At 33.6% G+C, this 21,345-nt stretch overlaps 4 protein-coding genes across 5 annotated transcripts; 3 read left to right on the top strand and 1 right to left on the bottom strand.

Annotated features, from left to right (window-relative positions):
• Positions 1-237: 237 nt before the first annotated feature.
• LOC18035541 (gibberellin 2-beta-dioxygenase 8) lies at positions 238-4,986 on the bottom strand. The gene is made up of 3 exons (XM_024179372.1): positions 4,403-4,986; positions 799-1,120; positions 238-482 (listed from the first exon to the last, which is right to left on the bottom strand). The coding sequence occupies exons 1-3, from the start codon at positions 4,984-4,986 to the stop codon at positions 252-254; spliced, it is 1,137 nt and encodes a 378-aa protein (XP_024035140.1). The 3' UTR covers positions 238-251.
• A 3,234-nt stretch (positions 4,987-8,220) lies between these two features.
• On the top strand, positions 8,221-9,520 carry LOC18034967 (PHD finger-like domain-containing protein 5B). Its single transcript, XM_006425025.2, has 2 exons — positions 8,221-8,337; positions 8,831-9,520. Exon 2 carries the CDS (start codon positions 8,876-8,878, stop codon positions 9,206-9,208), a length of 333 nt encoding a protein of 110 aa, XP_006425088.1. The 5' UTR covers positions 8,221-8,337; positions 8,831-8,875; the 3' UTR covers positions 9,209-9,520.
• A 6,953-nt stretch (positions 9,521-16,473) lies between these two features.
• On the top strand, positions 16,474-17,128 carry LOC112096257 (protein PSY1-like). The gene is made up of 2 exons (XM_024179661.1): positions 16,474-16,581; positions 16,925-17,128. Exons 1-2 carry the CDS (start codon positions 16,495-16,497, stop codon positions 17,126-17,128), a joined length of 291 nt encoding a protein of 96 aa, XP_024035429.1. The 5' UTR covers positions 16,474-16,494.
• A 186-nt stretch (positions 17,129-17,314) lies between these two features.
• LOC18034307 (internal alternative NAD(P)H-ubiquinone oxidoreductase A2, mitochondrial) lies at positions 17,315-21,343 on the top strand. Of its 2 annotated transcripts, none has more exons than XM_006425024.2 (9): positions 17,315-18,110; positions 18,486-18,699; positions 18,787-18,947; positions 19,185-19,250; positions 19,587-19,750; positions 20,254-20,368; positions 20,473-20,652; positions 20,734-20,886; positions 21,020-21,343. In XM_006425024.2, the coding sequence occupies exons 1-8, from the start codon at positions 17,664-17,666 to the stop codon at positions 20,884-20,886; spliced, it is 1,500 nt and encodes a 499-aa protein (XP_006425087.1). In that variant the 5' UTR covers positions 17,315-17,663; the 3' UTR covers positions 21,020-21,343. The 2 variants fall into 2 exon arrangements, with proteins under 2 accessions (XP_006425087.1, XP_006425086.1); XM_006425023.2 differs by having other exon boundaries at positions 20,734-20,898.
• Positions 21,344-21,345: the final 2 nt, after the last annotated feature.

Below are 21,345 nucleotides of genomic sequence, written 5' to 3'. Positions count from 1 at the left end.
ATATCTCTGCAAGACAAAAATGATTAAGGAAACTAGATAAACTTTCCATTCTTTTTTTTTAAAGTCAACTGAATCGAAAGTATTAATCATAAGATATCTCTCTTGAGATATTAATATGCCTTTGCCCTATATCCTCCGAATCTTTAGAGCTTATGCTTATCCGGGTGACTTTGAATCTCCCAATTTGATACTCAAAGATTCCGGTTAATCAATAATAATAATAATAATAATATATAAATAGAAAATTAATTTCAAGCATCCTCAGAGATCTTGAACCTTTGAAGGCCAACTTTAAAACCCAGAGTCTTTATATCATGTTGAACTCGTGCTTGAAAATCAGAGTAAGTAAAAGGCTTGTACCTGGAGCTTCGAATCACACTGCCTTCTCCCGGGAATACAAAGTAGCAAACGGAGTGTCTCTCCTCGTTCTTGTTCACCTTCACTCTATGCTTCACGCTCATATACTCATCATTGCTTATAGCCTAAATTAATATATTTGCATGTTAATTAATTATCACACTTTTTATCATCGTCAACTCTTGAATGCAAATGCCAAATATACATAATCTACACACATATTTATATATAGTAGTTTTCTGGTCCGAGATCTTAAAGTGCGGGAAAAGTTTGGAAAAACTTTAAAACCCACGTTTAAGACTTAAAAACACTTAAATCGCATGGTTCATACATTTTTCTGAACTTTTCTGCACTTTAAAATTCTGGATTAGAACATTTATATATATATATATACATACATATGATAAATCAAAGAAGGTAATAAGCATTTAATAAATTGACCTGCATCATGTCTCCAAGATTGACTATGAGTGAGCCAGGAATTGGTTGAACAAGGAGCCATTTATCGTCTTTGAAAACTTCAAGTCCGCCAACCTGATCTTCATTGAGTATGGACAGCACAGAACTGTCTGTGTGCACCTCCATGCCCAATGCTTCATCGGCTTTTGAGAATTTTGGGTAGCGATAAACCCGTACAAGCCCAGTTGATTCTGAGAGATCAGAATGAGATTGTGTTGAATCCAAATGAAGGTTCCTTACCATTGCTTCAAATATTGTTCTAGCGATTCTAGACATATGCTTCCCGTATTCCTCCAACGAAAGTCTGCAGGTAAAAGAACAAAACAAACACACAACTATTGTTCAGTAAAAAGAACTAGCTAATTAATGAATTGCATCATTCAAAATGATAATTTCATAAGATGGCAAGCACCACGCGGAGTCGGCTGATTTGAATTCAATTATGCTAATCTAATAATTTTTACGTTGAGTTTTTAGCAAGACTATAATTAATAGCGCTATTAGATAACAATATATACATAATGAATAAACCTGAATTGTTCAGTGTTATAAGTATACGTGTGAGAAAATATATATTATAAAAAAAAAAGTAAAAGCACAAAAAAAGATCAGAATTGAATCCAAATTCATGCAAAATCCTTCTTCGTTGTGGAGGTTCATACTAACACACATAACAAAACAAGAATTTAGGATTAGGCAGTTCTGCGTGACATTAAATTACTAAAATATTTAGGTTCTTGTTATGATCATGATTTGGATCGCTCAACTAACAGTTAATGAAAATAATTTTGAAAAATGTAAAAGCAAGATTTTCTTTTGGTTAAATGATAGTGTCAGCCAAGAATCTACTAGCTGTACTAAAAATATAGATTTGTATTCCACTGCTGAAAAGGCATGCAAACGCTCTGTCATGTGGCTACTTGTGCAATAATTAAGCAAGCAGGCGATGGACTTGCACTACGTGATTAACAATCTTCCATATAAAATTTTGTCCGACCAACCTATGAGTGACAACTAGCTACCAAACACATCCACTCACTGGCTGTATTATTTCGTCACAATAGCTTTTAGCCGCCGCTAAAAGGGTTGTTGAAGGTGACCCTGCAAAATATTTTTTATATTCAAAAGCAAGATCTAGATTCTAGACAATCCTATCAAAAGCAGATGGTGTTTGCCACATGTATTATTATTATTATTATTATTATTATAATAATAATGGGAAGAAAAGGACATTTATTTCGTTTCCAGTAACCCATTGGCAGGTCCCCTATATTTGAAAAAATAGACACACAAATTCTTCTCAATTAAGCTGCTATACGGTTAAAGTCAATGTCACATGTGCAGCAACGAGTTACTCGTTTCAAGAAATGGATCTTAACATAAGTTTGCTAATATTGGAGTTATTAACATAATAATAATTATATGTGTGTTGTTAAAAATAATTAGTTGGGTAGAGAATCAGTGAAATGTTTAGTAAAATTTTTTTTTTTTTAAGTATTGTGAGTTTTAAAAGTAATCATACGTGTTTAATATATTTTACTGTTAAATTATTACAAAAATATAAATGACTGAAACGACTATAATATTGAATGAATTGATTTATACATTATAGTGATGTATGTATACTATTTTTTTTATTGTGTATATAATTGAAAACTAAAATAAATATTTTTTATTAATTTTATTTTTTTATTTTATTATCTAAATATAATTGATGATAATAATAATCTCTTTAAATTTAATAATTTTATTTTCTTCTTGAATAAAGATAATTTTAAATTTTTATAATACATGTAAGAATATATATGAAATTGCATTAAATATAAAACCGGTTCTCAAAATTAGATTTTAAAAAGTTTCATCTTCCTCTTTTTTAGAAATCTATTGTAGGATATAGTAACTTTAAAAAAAAATCACTGAACAATAAAAATAGCTTTAAAATTTTCAAAATTACTTTTGAATCTCTCAATTCAAAAGGACCCAAAAGTAATTCCAAACAAACACTCAATATCATTTAGATTTAAAAATAAAATATATAGGTATGTTCCATTTTTTTGAAATAAACAAAAAATACTAATAAATTAAAGTAGGTCGGTGGATGTGTTCTTTTAAAGTTAAACGAAACCAAAAGCGGCTCTTTCCTTAGGCAAGTTAGGGGTTGCCTAGGGTCCCTCATAGTTTAAGGCCCCATATTTATGTTAAATCTATTATTTTATATTTAAAAAGATATAAATTTCTAACTTGTAACTAACTCAATCATGATTATGTATTTATTCATTTTTATTTTATTATTGCTTTGTAATTATCTTCTCCAACATAAATTATCAAAATCCCTGCAAAGTCTTAGAATTAGTAGTCTTAATCCCTATAAAATCTCTGTGTAACGTTAAATTAATAAATTTCAATTAAAACATTACTTATTCATTTTAAACCTCTTTTCTTAAAAAAATAAAAATTCATTTGTGAACTTATCTGTTAACAATATTTTCTCTTAAAACAATGACAGAATAAATCATTTTTAGAGAAAGAATTAGCGGCTTATTGCTTAAAGTCTCAAATCATCAAATTTAATTTTTGATTTCATATCAAAAATTAAAGTTCTAACTTTCTACTCTATTCCTAATTAGTTTTACTATTTGGCTATCGTATTTCTATGTGAAAATATTATTGTATTCATCAGGTATTGTTTTTAATTTCTACAATAACTGTATGCTTGTTTATATCGGTTGTTGTTTTTAGTATGAGTAATACTATACATCCCAAATTTTTTATCCCAAATGATGTGTCATTAATTGAGTGATTAATAATTCTTTATATTATCCAAGTGAATTAATTGTATTATCTCATCAACCAATTAATTTTTTATTAAAAAAAAATCAGTTGTTTACTTTTTCTTCTTTTTCATGGTCATTGGTTAATGCTTAAAACTTAAAACAATTAAAATTAATTTATGATTTCATCTCAAATTTTCAGGTTTTATCTTTATATTCTTCTCTTAATTACTTTGTTAATTAGTTGTCTCATTTCTTTATGAAAAATATTTTTATGTTCATTGGGTGTTGTTTTTATTTCTTTAAAATAATTGTGTGCTTTGTTCATAGGAAGTTGTTTTAAAAATATTGTCAATAATACTTTTGTAAAAAGAATTTTTTCAAAATTAGATTGTCAAAAATTTATTTAAGACAGATTACATTTTGTTATCATTTGAGAAAGATATGTTAGCAAAATGTAAAAAAAATAAATAAATAAATAATTTTACATCTTGAAAATGTAAAAAAAAAAAATTGATCTTAAATAATTAACTTTTATAGTAAAGTTAATACATATATTTAATTTTAAATTTTAAAAAAGATCTAATTAAAACCCTAAGTCTGACAAAGGGCTGAGCCGCCCCTGAACCGGACTATGCATTAGCGCAAACATTCAGGATATGATTATCATTGACCATACGATCATGGTTAATTGCTGACCAAAGAATAAGGCAAATAAGAAAAAACAATCTAAATAAATAAATGTAAAATACCCACAAGAAGCAAATGATGACACCAAAAAGGACAAGAAGAAATTAATGAAGTGAAAACTGTACCTGAAAGAATCAAACAATGGGTCTTGTTGACCTTGAAAGTACTGATTACGATCAGAGAGTTGAGTGAGAGGAACATTGAATCCCTCAACCCAGTTGATACTTTGGGGAGCTCTAGCTAGGGCAGCCCCGGATGGAGTAAGAGCCGGCGTACCCCAGAAGTAAATAGAGACAGCAGCAGGTTTATTAGTGAACAGCCTCTGCTTGGTTTCAAATGAAAAAGAAAACAGATTCTTGGCTTGGCTCCGAAGTTGGCTCATTAGAGTTTCAGGAATCCCATGGCTGACCAAGCGAAAGAGTCCCCAATTTCTGCATGCATCTCCAAGCTTCTCCAGGTTTAGGCTCCCAAGATCGAGGCTTGGCACAGGATCTGAATGATAACATTCTTGGAAATCTTGTACAGATTCATCCGGATCAAAATCGTTGTGTTTCCGGCGAAATACAGGTGGGTAAGATTCTAGATTAGGCATTTTCTTTTTCTTTCCAAACTTGTTCTTGTTTTCGGAGAGACAAATCGTAGAGAGCGTGTTTGTGTGGGTGTGTATAAATAGAAGACTTGTTGAGGGCCTATGTCCGTTTTTATTCATATGTTGACACGTGTCTCTATTTACTTCATGTGTATTGTGTATGGCATTCCATGGGTGTGGAGGAGTTGGATGTTTCCTACAAAATAAAACTTGGTTTTCAGGTCCCGTACTGAGAATTATTAACCAGCTACATGCTATAATAATTAATACAACCGACAAGCGCCTGTAGCGCTGAAATTATACATGCGCCTGTAGCGCTGAAATTATACATATATATATATATATATATAATTCGACATGCCATTAATAGAAAACTTTTATATTTTAGTGTGTACCTCATTTTAATAAAAGGAGGATATCTCCACCATATAATTTTTATTTTATTTTTTATACATATTCATTTATTAATTGTTACAAGCAAAGAGATCTTCATTAATTGATCGATCAGTAATAGGAGGAATTCTATAATATATTAGAGATAATACAATCAATTATTATATACGATATATATAATTAAATTTAATATAATCATCACTTACATAGTAATTTTTTAAAATAAATGTACATAAGTTACAACATCATTGCTTGTTATACGACTAACATAGTATTTCTAACATATTATAGAATTTCTCTTAGTAATATATATGACATGGTAAAGTTTTTAAGGAATTATTAATTAGTACGTTGATATGGTGCTAGCTCACGGTGTTGGTGATTATAATCGCCATGTGGTAAGTGACGACTATGAGATGTAGATCAATTGGCGCCTTGATAATAAGAAGTTAAGATCCTCTTTTCAACTTTCTAAGATTTTGGTGTCATTTTTATATTTAGAATAACGTGTAGTTAAGATTTAATTATTTTTATTTTCTTATCATATAATCACTACTTAAATAAAAACTTAAAATTTATTATAGAGAAACTTATATCATAAGAGAATTATAAAATCAATAATGAGTGATTAGTAACAACACATCTCTAATAATAACTAAAAAGAAAAAAGAAAAAAAAGGTCCTCTATGGTACCTCTCCACCACTGTATCTTCCTAGCTATTACCATTCAATTGCATACTGCCATGGATACTAGCAGCCACTAAATTCAAAAATCATAAAAGTTTTGAGCCAAAGTTGAGAAATTAAGTTATTGAGCAGACATTTTTTTAAAACTAAAGAATATGTACAAAGAACTGCGAAAATACTGTTAGTTTTCATATCTTTTTTTTTTTATAAAAAAGATTTGAAATAAATACAAAGAATTGGACAAATATAGTTAGTTATTCTAATTGCTTTTATGAAAAATAATTTCATTAGCTCATACTATTACTCAAATTCAAGTGACTAAGGTGTTAAACTCATTTATGATCACCTGGTCGATTGAACTGGTTAGTACCCACAATGTCTAAAAATTGTTAAACATTTCTAAAACATGATACATAGTATTAAAATCTTTGATCAAATACAGTTTTAGCCAAAATTGATGGAGGGAAGAAGTTAAAAATGAAAAATGTACTAGTAAAAAATATTTGGTCAACTCCACGCTGATCAGATGTTTAAACAAATATTTAACATTGGGCTACGGGCCCAGCTTGATCCAACTAAATCCTAAATTGATGGGGCCAAGTTTACAAGCCCAATGTCCATATCTGGAGTGTTCTCGATTTCGAGCTTAACACCGCCCGAAAACTCGCCCTTTCTTGGGTAATTTTTAGATAACGCCCAAAAGAAACGACAAATACCAAGGTGCCCCCAATAGTTTTTCATTATCTCGCCGCGCGCGACCATTCTGTTTATTTTTGCCGTCAAGTTAACTGAGCTTGGTTCAAATTTAATGAAATGTCCGCAATGCCCAGCATTTGATTTTTCCTTTTTTGGAATTCGCTGCGTAGTTCAAACTACCGAAGATCACACAAAATCACAAAGTTCTTATAAATTAAGAAGAATAATAACCCACCCACAAACTAGTTAGATAGAAATAAAAAATTTAAAAGAATAATAACTTCATCCACAAATTAGTAGAAGAGAAGTCAATTATCAAAATTACCATGCAAACTCACAAAATATGATTCTATGTGTGGGGGCTATTATTTATAAGTTGAGGATGATTATTATTATTATGAGATACAGTAAAATTGATTTAATATTTATCAATTTTTTAGAAATTTAGAAGAATAATAACTTCACCCATAAATTAGTATGAAAGAATTATAAAATTTAAAAGAATAATAGCAATATTCATAAATTAGTGGAAGAAAAATCAACTTGCATCCTAATATATATAAAAGCAGGACTATTTGAACCCACTAATTTCCTTTCCATGCCCTCTTTTTAATTAAGAATTTTATTATATAAATAATTTTTAAAAATTTATTTGATTACCCCTTTCTTCTTTTTCTCTTCTCAATTTCACAAATTCTCATTAATTCATTTAGATATATTCTTTTACCTATAAATAATTGATATCACTAACTAAGAGAAACAAAATCTGTCATTTGAAAATGAAAATTAACAAATTTTTATCAGCCATGAAAGTCACTAAATATAGAAATTAATTTCTGCCAAACATAAAAGCTGATGAAAGTCAAGAAAAAAAATTCTTATATATAGAAAGTATAAAATAGAGATCATGATATACTAAAAAAAACCAAAAAAATAAATCCAAAAGAAGGCAAAATTGAGTGTTTAGTTTGTAAAATAGAGAGTAGAGAGAGAATACACAATTGTAAAGTAGAGAGAAAAATATATTACTAAAGGATAATTTTAAAATTTAAAATTTTTTAGTAATAAATTTATCTTTTAAAATAGGTGTAGAGAAGGATTTAGTGAGTTTAAATAGTCACTTTCTATATATAAAAATATATATTTATAAAGAGAAAGGTGTTTGATAGAACTCGAACCTATAGAAGTCGATCTAAATTTCAAAGTTTACTCAATCACACTGTTAATTATTTTTGTTAGTGATGACAGAGATTGCGGTAGCTTATAGCTTCACCGTTGACAACCATTGTGATGGCAGAGGAGGCGACAACAAATTGGGATTTTGTTGCTTTACGTGAATAAAGAGAAGAAGCGATCCAAAAAAGAACAAAAGAAAATATGTGTAGTTTTGAAATTTTTCTCAATCTAATACCTGAAATACCATGAATGCCCTCAAACGTTAAAGCTAACGGTAGAATTTGCCGATTTGGGTGCGCGGTGGTATAAGGAAAAAGATTTTAGGGTACGGAGTTAAAAGTAGTTTCCTTTGGGGGGTTCGCTAAAAATGACCTCTTTTTTTTTTTTTTTTATGATAAGCCCTAAAATTCTCTTTTCAACATATAACAAAACCCTCTCTTTGCTGATTCGAAGCAATCTCAACATTTTCTTCTCCAAGCAAGCGGACGTTAGCATCTGGACTTCGAGTCTTCTGTGCAGGTTAGTATCCAGTAAACCCTGTTGGCGTTAATCTTCTGTTTCATTTTCCTTTGTTTGTGAGATTTTGGGTTTTTAATTAATTGTTTGTAGATTGATTTAAAGTAATACCTTTGCTGCTGAGGATGCGGAGAACAATAAAAGAATAGTATAAAACTTAGCTTTTGGTTCCTAAAACGTTTTGTAATTTTGTTATTGCGTGGGAGTTGATTAGTTAGATCATATTTGTTTAGTAAACAATTGGTCTTAATTAGTTAATAGGTGTGGAGTTGGGACCTGAAAATGCTTTTAAGCCCACAAGAACATAATCTTGTTCTGTTCTGTTTGTTTTACTAATGTTTGATTTTTTCTGCTTAATTTCGTAATTAGTGATCGGTTTTTGCTGTTTTCCAAGATAGAATCAAAATTCTGATAAATTTAGCCCCCTCTCTCGTTTTGCGTCTTAAGTTTGGGTATTTGGTGAGCATAACATTGTTGATTGTGGATATATCTGCAGGTCCTAAGAACTTATAGGAGCTACCAGCTTTTTGTCGTAGAAACCATGGCCAAGCATCATCCTGATTTGATCATGTGCAGGAAGCAACCAGGGATAGCCATTGGAAGGCTCTGCGAGAAATGTGATGGGAAGTGTGTGATTTGTGATTCCTATGTGCGTCCTTGCACCCTTGTGCGAGTCTGTGATGAATGCAATTATGGTTCCTTTCAGGGTCGATGTGTCATCTGTGGAGGGGTGGGAATCTCTGATGCATACTACTGCAAAGAGTGCACACAGCAAGAGAAGGACAGGGATGGTTGTCCAAAAATTGTCAATTTGGGCAGTGCGAAAACGGACCTGTTTTACGAACGTAAGAAATATGGTTTTAAGAAAAGATGATGATAGCCCGCTAATTGTTTTTGTAGCAAGAGCATTTTATCTACCATTATATACAATTCTTGACGATGATGGATTTTGAGGTGTTTGAAGTTGGAACTAAGATGTGTGGCGTCTGTAACCACGAGTCATTAGAGTGACTTATTATCTTAACCTCTATTCATTACTGAAGCACCTGCTTATATTCTAATGGGTTCGGATTGTATTTGAACATATCTGTAATGGAAACTTCTGCTTAAGTAACCTCATTTGTTTCTATTAGGACTTGGTTTTCAGTTTAATAAGCATGAGTGATCTCAGTAGTGGATCAGTTGATGGTTATGTGTACTTTGTTTGGCCACGGTCAATCTTATTTTGCTATTAAGGAAATTTGATGACTTAGTTCAAGAGTAGGTTGGTTGCATGTCGATTGTGATGGGTAAAACGCCAAAACCTCTGTTTATTTGACACTTTTGGAGGCTTGTGAAGTCATATGATTGCGATTGCATAATGCATATTCATGGTACTCGAACAAGCCAAGTGCCATCAAAGGCGAAACAGTGTAACAATTCACTCTAGTGAAAGCACTGCACTAAGATAGTGCTTCTAGTCCTAGCCTTCCGTGAAAGGCAGCAGCATATTTGGTGGGTTGAGGGAGACTTCAAATTAGTTTTGACTCTGATACAGGAAAACAATTCCATTATGGAATGTATCAGTCACTAAATATGGTGCAAAACTAGAACTGACAAACCCCGGCCTTTCAGTCACCGGATGATTAGTTTATAGAAAATTTATTGCTGATGGCATACATAGCATCTGTTCTGTGATCTAAATGTTGCTTTTGGTAGCTAATCATCATATTACAAAATGGTGTCCACGACAAATAAGCAAGTTGACAAACTTAAATGGTTTCGGTCCCGATTCATGATCATTGCAATTTAGAATGGAGCCAACAGTAACTTGCAACGTACAGACTCCACTCCAGGCTCCTACCGACGGTTTTTTTTTTTTTTTTTTTCCCCCTAAAAAAATCTTTGGCAAAGGCCATCGAGAATGTGAATTGAAAGGTCGACTTGAAAGAAAGGTTGAAGAAGACCAAACACTTAATACTTAAAACGAGCAATTGGAACAGAATGACAGAAGTGCTGAAATCGACCTTTGATCTTGCATTTCCAAGTAAACACATGCATTAGGCAAAAATTTCAGATTCACTTTGATTGGCCATAAATTCAAGGCTTGCTGTTCAGCTTGCTTCTTGCCCGTGAATCAAGTGTTTTCTTCTTCTGATTTGTAGCAATTTTAGCTTCGATCTCAACTGCAAATCAAGCTTCCTCATGCATTGCACATACACTCAATCGCCAAAGAAAGTGAGAGAGAGGTGCATTATACTCTTACTCTAGATTTGTGAACAATGAACTCCCAATAGACTGAAGTCACTCAAATATTATGATTGAGTGTATAGATCTTTCATATGTTAGTACAAAGTTGCCTATCTCGTTATAAGCTAAAATATTACTATATAGGGTATGATAAAATTAGACTAATTAACATACTATTTGAAAACTTAATAAATGAGTCCATTAGAATTATTCATTAATATTTGACATTAATCACGTATTAATTCGATAAAACATAAAAAATAATAAAAATATTTATGTCAGTCCATAATATGTGACAAATAGATCCAACAAGAAGAAGATAAACGTTGTGGCCAAAATGACTGAAACACATGAAGTGTGAGGGGATAAAAGGAAGGAAAAAAAAATCTAGATATGGGTTTTGTAAAACTCTTCAAAAACTTTTTAAGTGGCGTACGAATAAACTGATACCGTATGCAAACGTTATGCCACATTAACCAAACCATACTCACGTCCTACATAACCCTTGTTTAATTAGACTAAGATTTCAGCACAAGGTCTTTGTTTTTGGATTATAGATAATACGCAGCATGCATGTAATTAAGAAATAAAACTTAAAAAATAACTAATGAAATGACAAACACCTTAATTGAGAATAATTATGTCCTTTAAAGAAATGATTTGACCAAACTGATTGATCGATGCCAGGTGCGTGCGGGGTTTAATAATGTAGTTTCGCGTTCTTTCTTCTGTCACGTATATTTTTATGACAATATTACTGCTCATCGTGTGAGCTAATGGCTCTTTAATCACTCTTAGGAAATATGTTTATTTTTCAATAAAGATTTCTTATAATATTTTTTTATTTATTAGGATTCCTATTTAAGAAATAATTTTTTTTTTGGAATCTGACTTATTTAAGAAGAAGTACAACAAATATAAGAAAAGAAATACTTCTCCTACAAATAGATAATTTTTAATGCGAGAGAAACAGTAGATTCATTGAAAAATTGAGCGTTATTGAAATTTTGTGTGTGAGAAGAATACTAAAATGATTGTAATAATTTTTCACATAATAAATTTTTCTTTCATCATCCTTGGCGGCAGTGATTTTTTTCCAGGATATAAGTTTTCCGTGATTGATTTTATTCTCTATCTATTTTTCTGTTTATTATTTATTTGATATTTTTTACTTGTAAGATTTTGGGTGGGATTAAAATTTCCTAAATTACTCTTTAAACAATAATTATTTTTGACTCCCAATGGCTTAACACCCCTATATACGATGAACCCATTACCCAAAAAGGAAACAACATGCTTGAAAGTCGATATCAAAGTAAAATGATCATTTATCCACCGTGTGTTTAGTGTTTGGCAAGCATCACAATCATGGACAAAGCTGTAGTGATAAAAAAAGTCAAGAGTTTCTGACTTTTGATGGTAGAGATCAAAGTTCAGGAAGAAAGCAAAAACAAATCTCTTTAAATTTAAAAGCACTCATAATTGTAAGTTCTTACGTATTATTTTGCCAATAGCATATATAAGAGGCAATCCAGATTTTTATTATTGAAGAACAATCGGAATCTTAAAATTATTTTAAATGACAATTAGACTCCACCATCCAGACCCTATTTTATTATAATTAGTTAAGTTTAGAGATGGCAATGATCTAGGATGGTCCGGATTTGACAATCCTGGTCCGGTCTCAAGTAGTAAAAATAGGAGAAAAAATTGGACCAATCCCAAACCACTCAAAATACCGTCCCGGACCAAATGGCCCGAATGTCCTAAATATCCCATTTAATTAATAATAAACAATGATCTTTCCGAAAAGCAAGCAATAAACAATCAACTTAATTTATGAATCAAATACAATCTATTTGAAAAAAATAATAAAAATTCCAATACAATTATATTCAAATATAAAGAAAGAGAAGTCAAATACAAACTTATCGAAATGCCAGATGAGGTGGCTGAAGGCGAGCAAAAATTGAGGATGAGCAACACGCGGCTGTGTTTTAGTTTTAGGTTAAAATACTTTTAGGTTTCCAGTTTAATATTTTTGTTTTAAATTTATTTAATTAAACTAAAAATAATACAACAAATGGGATTGTGTTTGTTACTTAGACCTAGAGTATATTGTTGTAATGCTATTTGAATCACTATTGATTAACCATTAGTTTAATTTTACTTACTTTTAATTTTATTAATATAGTATTTTTTCCAAAAATTACATATGACAAACGGGACCCGCGACTTAGATCCTGGTCCCTTCCCACACATTAAATTGGGATTTTTTTAAGTCCCAAATCCCACCTGCTTTTAAAATTCGGCCATAAAATACCAACTAATATCGTCCTAAATAGTTCGGGATCAGGATTTAAGATCATTTGGCATCCCTACCTACAGTGTTTAGATAAGGAAAGTACTTCATATTCGAGGACATTAAAGCAGTATGGCACTTTAACCTCAGTAACCCTATATGCATCTAATTATTAAATAAAATTCACCAATGAAAGAAACTTTGGATGTTCATTTTTGTTTTGAGAAGATGAATATAACTGTTTACTTTTTAGACAATTATCTTCCTAAGAGTTCAATGGAACAAACCTATATTGAGGGTGATAGTGCATTATCATTGAGGACGTTTATGTTAATGCTCTCATTTTCATCGAATAAATAGAATTCATAACGAGAAGGGGAGGTCTTCTTGTTCATTTGAGAATTTAACCTTGTATTTTGAGAGTTTAACAAGGAAGCTAGGGGATCCTGGTGTCCTTTCCTTTATATTAATTTCCGCTTTCACATTATATCACGATGACTTTTTTCGTATAACAAGCCAACGCCTTGTCCTTTTCAAGAAAAGGAGGCGAGAAGAGCCCTCGTTGACTGAAGAATGGACGGCTGAGATGCCAATATGAATTGAACAATTCATGCATCGAACGTGCACCCACTATTTTGCAATCGTCAACTCTTAAAATTGGCTTTATTTCTGCCACGTGTTTCTAGGCTCCGGGCTGTGGCTCATGCCCCACGCCTATAAATGGCCTCTCTTCTGTATCCACCGCATTCGCATAAACAACCACAAGTCACCAGCAAATTAATAAGCAGAGATGGGGTGTGGAATTGGAGTTTGGTTTTGTTTCTATCTTTTGCTTGCTTTTGCTTCTGCAAGAAACACTCTTTTCATTTCAGGTATGTAATTTGCTTCTGCTTTTGCCTTTTAGGGCTCTCGATATTAGTCGTTTCATCGAAACAAGTTCATGCATTTATTTGTTTCTTCTTCTTTTCACATGCGTATCCTATCCTTCAAAGTTTGTGTTTGAACCATATAATTTTTGGCATTAGTGTACCTGTTCAACACTTGCAAAGTTGCAGAAAAGGATTAAAAAACGCTTTTATATCTTAAAAAGAAGTGTTTAAACATTTCTATTTCTAGCTAAATGCCCATTTAATCCTCTTTAATTAAGCATAATTATTTGCGTTTTAATCAAGTGTGCATGCGTGAATGATCATAAACGTTTTGATGAGGGCTGTATTGTACTGCGTGCAGATACAATAAGCCAGCCAGCTAGATTCTTTCAATTTGGTCGCCTAGATTTTCTATTTTCTATTACTATATTGAATTATACTTCCACAAGAGACTGTCCTTGCTTCATCTACAAATGCATAGTTTAGCTCATTTTTCAATGATTTAATTAAATCTGCGGTGTTTGTTTTAAATCATCAACAACTCTTGTTATATTAAGGGGTAATTAAAATTCCCCTTTAGTCCGTAAGAGTTCTCATGCTTCCAAAACTGACTTAAAAAATTTGACTATCATTTACGTATGTTAGTGTTAGTGTTAGTGTAAAAGATTACCTGTCGATGAGCGGTGGTAAAAATATAATACCCTTTTGCCTTTGAAAAAGTGACGGTAATTTTAATTCCAACAGAAGTAACTATGGAGATATTTTAATTTTGTTTTTTTAAAAAACAAAAATGAGGACTGCTAAAATATATTATTGTTAAGCTTAGTGAGACAAATATCTTATTACCGGTTGCATCTAATTAACAGGGAACCATGATGAGATGGTAGCCATGGGATCAAGAAGGTCTTTGACGGCGAACCTCGCTGATTACGGTGAGCCATCGGCGAACCACGGGCATGATCCTCCCTCGAGGGGCGGCAGAGGTGGCGGTGGCCGGAAAGGCTGAGAAACATGCCTCGTGATGCATGCTTTAATTACCTCTTGACCATCATAGGGAAAAAAAATGTATGCATAAATAATGTACAAGTCACATGCTCCCGTTTTGGCTTGTGCAAGGGAGCTGATACACAGTGTCTTCGTTTTATGTACCAAATAAAACGTACGCTCTAACTCTGTGTGTGTTATCGAATACCAACTATGCCGATCATGGAGAAGAAAATAAATCAGTAAGTTTACCAATTGTCGTGTGCCCATAGTTAAAATTTAAAAGGCTGCACTTCAATATTCAAATTTACTTCACTCTGCGGACTTGATCTATGTGACTAGTGTCATCTCAGTGCCAATTAATTTGGTATGACTTTACTACGCTGCCGCCAGAAATAACTTTTTTAATTAATGCCATTTTACCTTTTAAAGTTGAACTTATGGAGGTGAAAAAAAAAATTTTTTTTACTCTATCGAACAAAATTCGAATTTTGAGTTGTGGGAGTAAAGATTGAAGTTCTTTTAAGGAGTTATTTCTTTTTTATGTTTGAAATTTTTTAAAGAATTAATTCGATTAGCTGAAAATACTCTTTTTTATCTTCACAAATTTACCTCGTGCTTTACGTAATATATCCTTAAAAAATTTGTCTACTTAAGGTCCATTACGAGGTAATATTAATCACTTTCTCATTCATTGCAAACCATTTGCCAAGAATTTGCTTTTTTCTTCATATGTGAAGTAAATATATTTGCACTAATGGTTAATAATTCTCATATCAGTATCAGTATCCAAAAAGAGTCGTGAAGTTAAATAAAATGCAAGAGTGAAGGGGCTGGAATTTACCTTCAGTCGTAGTTTTGATTTGTGGAGAACTTGTTACAATTATTGGCCTCGAATCCACATGGGTGAGTATCTAAAAAAAGCACTTTGACGCACAAGTTATTGTTTAATCAAGATTAAATAGAGAGAAAAAATGGAGAAAATGTGTTTCTCTCTCTAAGTATGAACATTACTTTTGGAGGCCAAAGATCTCTTTTTTCTTAGAGATATGTCTCTATTTATAAACGATGAGTGATATGAATTTAGAATTTTGCTTTGGACACTCAATCTAACGACATGTGTCCACCCATCATTTATGTGTACATGGAGGTGAATATGATCTAAGGAACAGTTGCCACATTTGCATAAAAAATGTACATTCTCCACTCATTTTTGTAAGATAGAAATAAATATGTTTGATAAAAGAATCATTATCCTCTCCTGATCTGAACACTTTTGATCTTTTACAAATCTTGTGCCACTTGTGTTTTAATATTAGTGAATGATTATGATTTAACTATTTTTTTTTTAATTTATTAACCATCAATTATATTAACATAATTTGCTCATATGAAAATCAGTTCAGGATCCTGATCCTTGATGAAAACCCCAAACCGTTCGACTTAATGCCTCGACGGATTTAGTCTTGGCCGGAAAGCTGTAGTTTGAAATTTGGACGCTCGCTCACCAGCATCAAAGGATCAAATGAACCTTCCCGAACATATCTAGCTGATACGCGTGCTTTTCTCTATATTAAGGGCTGAGGTGAATTGTGGGATAACGACAATGGTACAATCACAACCTTATCATTATTGTTTTTCCAGCAGTCAATCTTGGCCATTGATCGAGATTCTGTTATTCTGGTGCAGATTTTTTCCTATATATGCAGAGCTGTAGTATTATCAATATTACACATCCCAATCCTATAATATACACCTCAAAGAAAGCGAAGAGCAATGGGATTTTTGATACGCCTCATTCTCTGTGTGTTGAGCATGTCTGCTTTTGCAATGGCTTCGGCTCGAAACACCATTCCAGTTCCGGTCTCAGGCATGTTTCCTAATTACAAAATTAAGGACATGTAATGATTAATCCACAACTTCAGTGCCATTGAAGAGGCTCATAAGATGGCTGGAGAAATGTATTTCTGTGTAAATACATACATACAGGAATGTCCAAATATTGTAGAATGCGATTTAATCACACACGCTCACATTCATAAAGGGTTGATAGTCTGCAATTTAAAACGTGCAGCAACTGCACCTAAAAATTTTTCATATACATTAATTTCAACCGCACCTAAGAATGCCCATATTTATTATACATAACGTGGTGAGAATACTGTTGGTAGTTTATGACCTTTTATCAGTAACGGAATAATTGAAGTTTTCAGGAAATAAAGAGTTGTTGGCGATGGAGGGAAGATCTTTGAAGATGGACATTGATGACAGCTGCGGGAGCTCAACATCGGACAAAGTTTCAGTTTCCCTAACGGCCGAGGTACTGGATTATCATGATCCCGGGCCTAACCCGGGGCATACTCCTCCTGCTCCTCCTAATGAAGTTGGCGCACCAAGGGACAAGAATTAAAATGTTAATTAATGTGATGTGTATTATCATTGAAATAAAATCTTGACTTTGCTTCAAGACATGTACAACTTATTGAGAATAAAGGAGCGGATTGGTATTTGATAGAATACTGTTATGTACGCAATGCAAGTGTTTATGAAGTACATAATAAACAGCTGAAAGAGCCGAGATGCATTATATCAAATTCGTTTCGGATCCTTCTTTGCTCATCAAGTACTCTAGCAACAAACAACTAAAAGCAAAGGCTTTGTAATTTCTTCACTAAAGAAAACAGCTCATCTTACGTGGCAGCACGTTCATCTGCACGTGCAGCATAACATACGACAACGCAGAAGACGCCATCAAGCCTCTGGCGCATGCTTGATTCGCCACGTAACCAATTCAGAATTGTCTGCGTCAACGATCTGGAAGCAGAGAAACTACACCCAAAATTATCGGAACCGCCTAGCACTTAGCAGCAGCAGCACCACTTACTTATCTCTCTGTTGTGTTCGGTGCTTGTGTCTCTGCAAAAACCAAATAAGCAGCTTCCGTTATGTCTTTGTTCAAGCATCTTCTCAGAAACCCCACAGCAAAATCGTATTCATATTCATCACCATCAATAATAATGCCCTCCAACTTGATTCTCACTTGCCTCTCACACTTCACAACTGACGCGTCACCGTCGACGGTGCAGGTGACGCAGTACTCGGGTCTGGGGCCCACTAAGGCAAATGAGAAGCCCAGGGTGGTGGTGCTGGGCTCTGGCTGGGCGGGGTGCAGGCTGATGAAGGGCATAGATACGAGTTTATACGACGTCGTTTGCGTGTCCCCGAGGAATCACATGGTGTTTACTCCTCTTTTGGCCTCTACTTGCGTCGGCACGCTTGAGTTCAGGTCTGTGGCCGAACCCATTGCCAGGATTCAGCCTGCTATTTCGAGGGAACCCGGGTCTTACTTTTTCCTCTCCCATTGCGCTGGCATCGATACTGATAATCATGTGGTGTGATTTTGCTTCTTTGTTTTTCAATGATTCGATTTGTTTTATCCTTTTTTTTTTTCCCTTTTCTGGGTACTGTTGCTAATTTTAGTTTGCAGTGGCTCTTTGAAAAGAATTTGAAAAAAATTTTGTAACTTTTTGTTCTAAATTCATGAGTTAAATACAGGGTTTTGATGGATCTAGCTTAGTAATTGGAGTTATTTGTGGTTCTATGATGATATTGGATGGAAATGCGGGTTCTGTATGTTAAAGTTTGATTATTTCTCTGGTTAAATATTCGCTTACTGAATGATGTAGCATTTGTTACAACTATGAAATGTTGAAGATTTTAGCTTATGTAGAGCGATATTGTAAGAAAATTGGTTTTGGGTGATGAAGGTGCACTGCGAGACTGTGACGGATGAATTAAGGACCTTGGAGCCGTGGAAGTTTAAAATCTCATATGACAAGTTGGTTATAGCATTGGGAGCAGAGGCCTCGACTTTTGGAATCCATGGTGTGAAAGAAAATGCAACTTTTCTTCGTGAAGTTCATCATGCTCAGGAAATTCGTAGGAAGCTACTCCTGAACTTGATGCTGTCTGATGTTCCTGGTAAGTTGTTGTGGTCATCTTGTTTGAAGAATCATTTGATATGAGATTCCAAAGTAAATTGTACTTTCTTGTTTGGTGTGGAGGCAGGGATATCAGAAGAAGAAAAATCCAGACTCCTACATTGTGTTGTTGTGGGAGGTGGTCCCACAGGAGTTGAGTTCAGTGGTGAACTTAGTGATTTCATTATGAGAGATGTTCGGCAAAGATATTCCCATGTGAAAGATTATATTCATGTTACATTGATTGAGGTTTGTCGGACTACAATTTTGGTATCAAATATAATCAAATGGCTTCTTCTTCATTCTATGTATTTGTTGTTATACGGTTCTAACAGATTTAATGCAATCTATTCAAGCTTCTTGGCTGAAATTGTCTGTAATTGCTGTTATGGCATATCTAGGGTTATTCTTGCACTGAAGTCCCCAATTTAGAGTTCCCAAATATTTACTGATTTGATTTAACCAGAGTTGTTGTCATCTTCATAGGCAAATGAGATATTATCTTCCTTTGACGATCGACTCAGGCACTATGCTACAACGCAGTTGTCAAAGGTGAGAAAAATTTTATAAATGCAAAGGTACTGAGGTTTGTACCTGAAACATATGGTCGCTGTCAATTTCTCTCTTCTTAGTCTGATTTTGAAATATCTAGTGGAGTTCTGTGCTTTGTGAGATACATTGCCTGTACGGCAACTAATGAGAATAAGTAAACTAAAATTCTTTTGATATAAAGGATTATGTGAAGAATTCATTTCAACTGTAAGCTTGGAATTACTCACAATTGAGTAATATAGATCACTTCTCTATTCTTAAAAAGTGCATGTTGGGACATTGTTGACTCACAATTCATTTGGATATTTCATCTTCTCATTCACTAGTTTTTCTCAGTCAGGAGTTCGTCTTGTGCGTGGGATTGTCAAGGATGTTGATTCCCAGAAGCTAATCCTTAATGATGGCACAGAGGTACCATATGGGCTGTTAGTATGGTCTACGGGTGTTGGTCCGTCAACTCTTGTAAAGTCCCTGGATTTACCCAAGTCCCCTGGTGGAAGGTAGGTTACGTATACTTTTTTGCTTGCTGCAATACACTTTCCTCAATTGCATCTATTTAAAGTTTTCAAGTTATGTAGAAATTTTAAGTTTAGTTCCTAAAAATTCTTTCTAGAAAATATTTGTGTGTGTGTGTGTGTGTGTGTGTCTGTGGAAAACTTGTTTCGTTAGCCAGCCAGAAAAATGTTTGGATATATCTGAAAATGCTTAGGTAAAAATCACTTTCCTGTTTTTGAATTTGTGGGATCTTTATTCAGTTGACCCTTTGGGTTTTGCAAAATTCTCTTCACATTTAGAATTATTCAAGTTTGAACATGCAGCACTGCCACCGTTTACACAATAGAAAGGATTTTCATTGCTTTCTTATGTGGTTTCCAGCAAATGCCATACTTTCAAGATATCCTTCATCTTTTGGATCTTTATCAAATTTGTATCTGTGCTTTGGAGCAGAGAATATTTTACATGGAGGCTGCTAATTATTCATTTATTTATGTATGTCCAAAAGGATTGGTATTGATGAATGGCTACGAGTTCCGTCTGTCCAAGATGTGTTTGCAGTTGGTGACTGCAGTGGGTATTTGGAAAGTACCGGTAAAACCGTCCTTCCAGCTTTGGCCCAGGTAAGCTACGAACAGCTTCATCTTTTCCAGAAGCCATCTTTCTTACTTGCTAGGAACTGGTGCTGGTTCTTCGATGTGTGTTCCTTAACAAGCATTTTGAACAGGTTGCAGAGAGGCAAGGAAAATACCTTTTTAGTCTATTGAACAGGATTGGCAAAGCTGGTGGTGGGCGAGCAAATAGTGCAAAGGACATGGAACTTGGAGACCCATTTGTCTACAGGCATCTGGGAAGCATGGCAACAATTGGCAGTTACAAAGCACTCGTGGACTTAAGGCAAAATAAGGTGAATCTCTAAGCACTTTAACCCCTTCTTTCTTGAGCTGTAAACCAAAATGTGGACTCACTTGTGGAGTAATTTCGACAGGAATCAAAAGGTTTATCTTCGGCGGGATTCCTCAGTTGGCTTGTCTGGCGCTCAGCATACCTAACTAGGGTGGTTAGCTGGAGGAACAGATTCTATGTAGCCGTCAACTGGGCTACAACTTTTGTGTTTGGTCGTGATATCAGCAGAATATAGGTTTGAAGAGAGGTGCAATTTTTTTAATGTCCAAGAGCTAAAAATTCTCATTGCTGTCATGGTTGTTTATACACTTTCCCAGCATCAGTGATAGAAACTACACGCAACACTTTGACGTCAATATTAATTGCAGGTTTATCTGTACTAGAAGCTCTTCTGGTGATGCTTTTGAAGAGCGGACTGCAACTCATGGCTTCCACAATTTGACATTTGCCTATTTCCTCAGTTCTAAGTTCAAGAGAAGAAATAAAGGCTAAACCGATCGCATTTGATGCATGGATTGAAAATAGCATTGGATGCTTGTTTAGAGACAAAATTGACATCATTCTATTCTCAACAAATGTGATTTTTTCATTTATGCTTTCTTCTGCCAATGTTATTCAAGGTCTTTTGTATATTGACTAGCCATTGATTTGAAATAGATTCGCCTTCAGCTCAGTGACCTTCTGTTTGTTTATG

The sequence above is a fragment of the Citrus clementina genome, unplaced genomic scaffold, assembly GCF_000493195.1.
Source record: "Citrus clementina cultivar Clemenules unplaced genomic scaffold, Citrus_clementina_v1.0 scaffold_8, whole genome shotgun sequence".
Lineage (NCBI taxonomy): Eukaryota > Viridiplantae > Streptophyta > Magnoliopsida > Sapindales > Rutaceae > Citrus > Citrus x clementina.
Note: the sequence above shows the minus strand (reverse complement) of the source record. Positions and strands in the feature narration are given on the sequence as shown.

Excerpts from the sequence above, each read along its gene's own strand:
- LOC18034967 (XM_006425025.2), top strand. The coding sequence starts at position 8,876 with ATGGCCAAGCATCATCCTGATTTGATCATGTGCAGGAAGCAACCAGGG.
- LOC18035541 (XM_024179372.1), bottom strand. The coding sequence starts at position 4,986 with ATGAATAAAAACGGACATAGGCCCTCAACAAGTCTTCTATTTATACAC. Across the intron at positions 1,121-4,402 it reads CCATTGTTTGATTCTTTCAG|ACTTTCGTTGGAGGAATACG; the intron begins GTACAGTTTTCA and ends TTTTACCTGCAG. Across the intron at positions 483-798 it reads ATCTTGGAGACATGATGCAG|GCTATAAGCAATGATGAGTA; the intron begins GTCAATTTATTA and ends ATATTAATTTAG.
- LOC18034307 (XM_006425024.2), top strand. The coding sequence starts at position 17,664 with ATGTCTTTGTTCAAGCATCTTCTCAGAAACCCCACAGCAAAATCGTAT. Across the intron at positions 18,948-19,184 it reads TTCATGTTACATTGATTGAG|GCAAATGAGATATTATCTTC; the intron begins GTTTGTCGGACT and ends TCATCTTCATAG. Across the intron at positions 19,751-20,253 it reads CCCAAGTCCCCTGGTGGAAG|GATTGGTATTGATGAATGGC; the intron begins GTAGGTTACGTA and ends TATGTCCAAAAG.
- LOC112096257 (XM_024179661.1), top strand. The coding sequence starts at position 16,495 with ATGGGATTTTTGATACGCCTCATTCTCTGTGTGTTGAGCATGTCTGCT. Across the intron at positions 16,582-16,924 it reads GAAACACCATTCCAGTTCCG|TTTTCAGGAAATAAAGAGTT; the intron begins GTCTCAGGCATG and ends GAATAATTGAAG.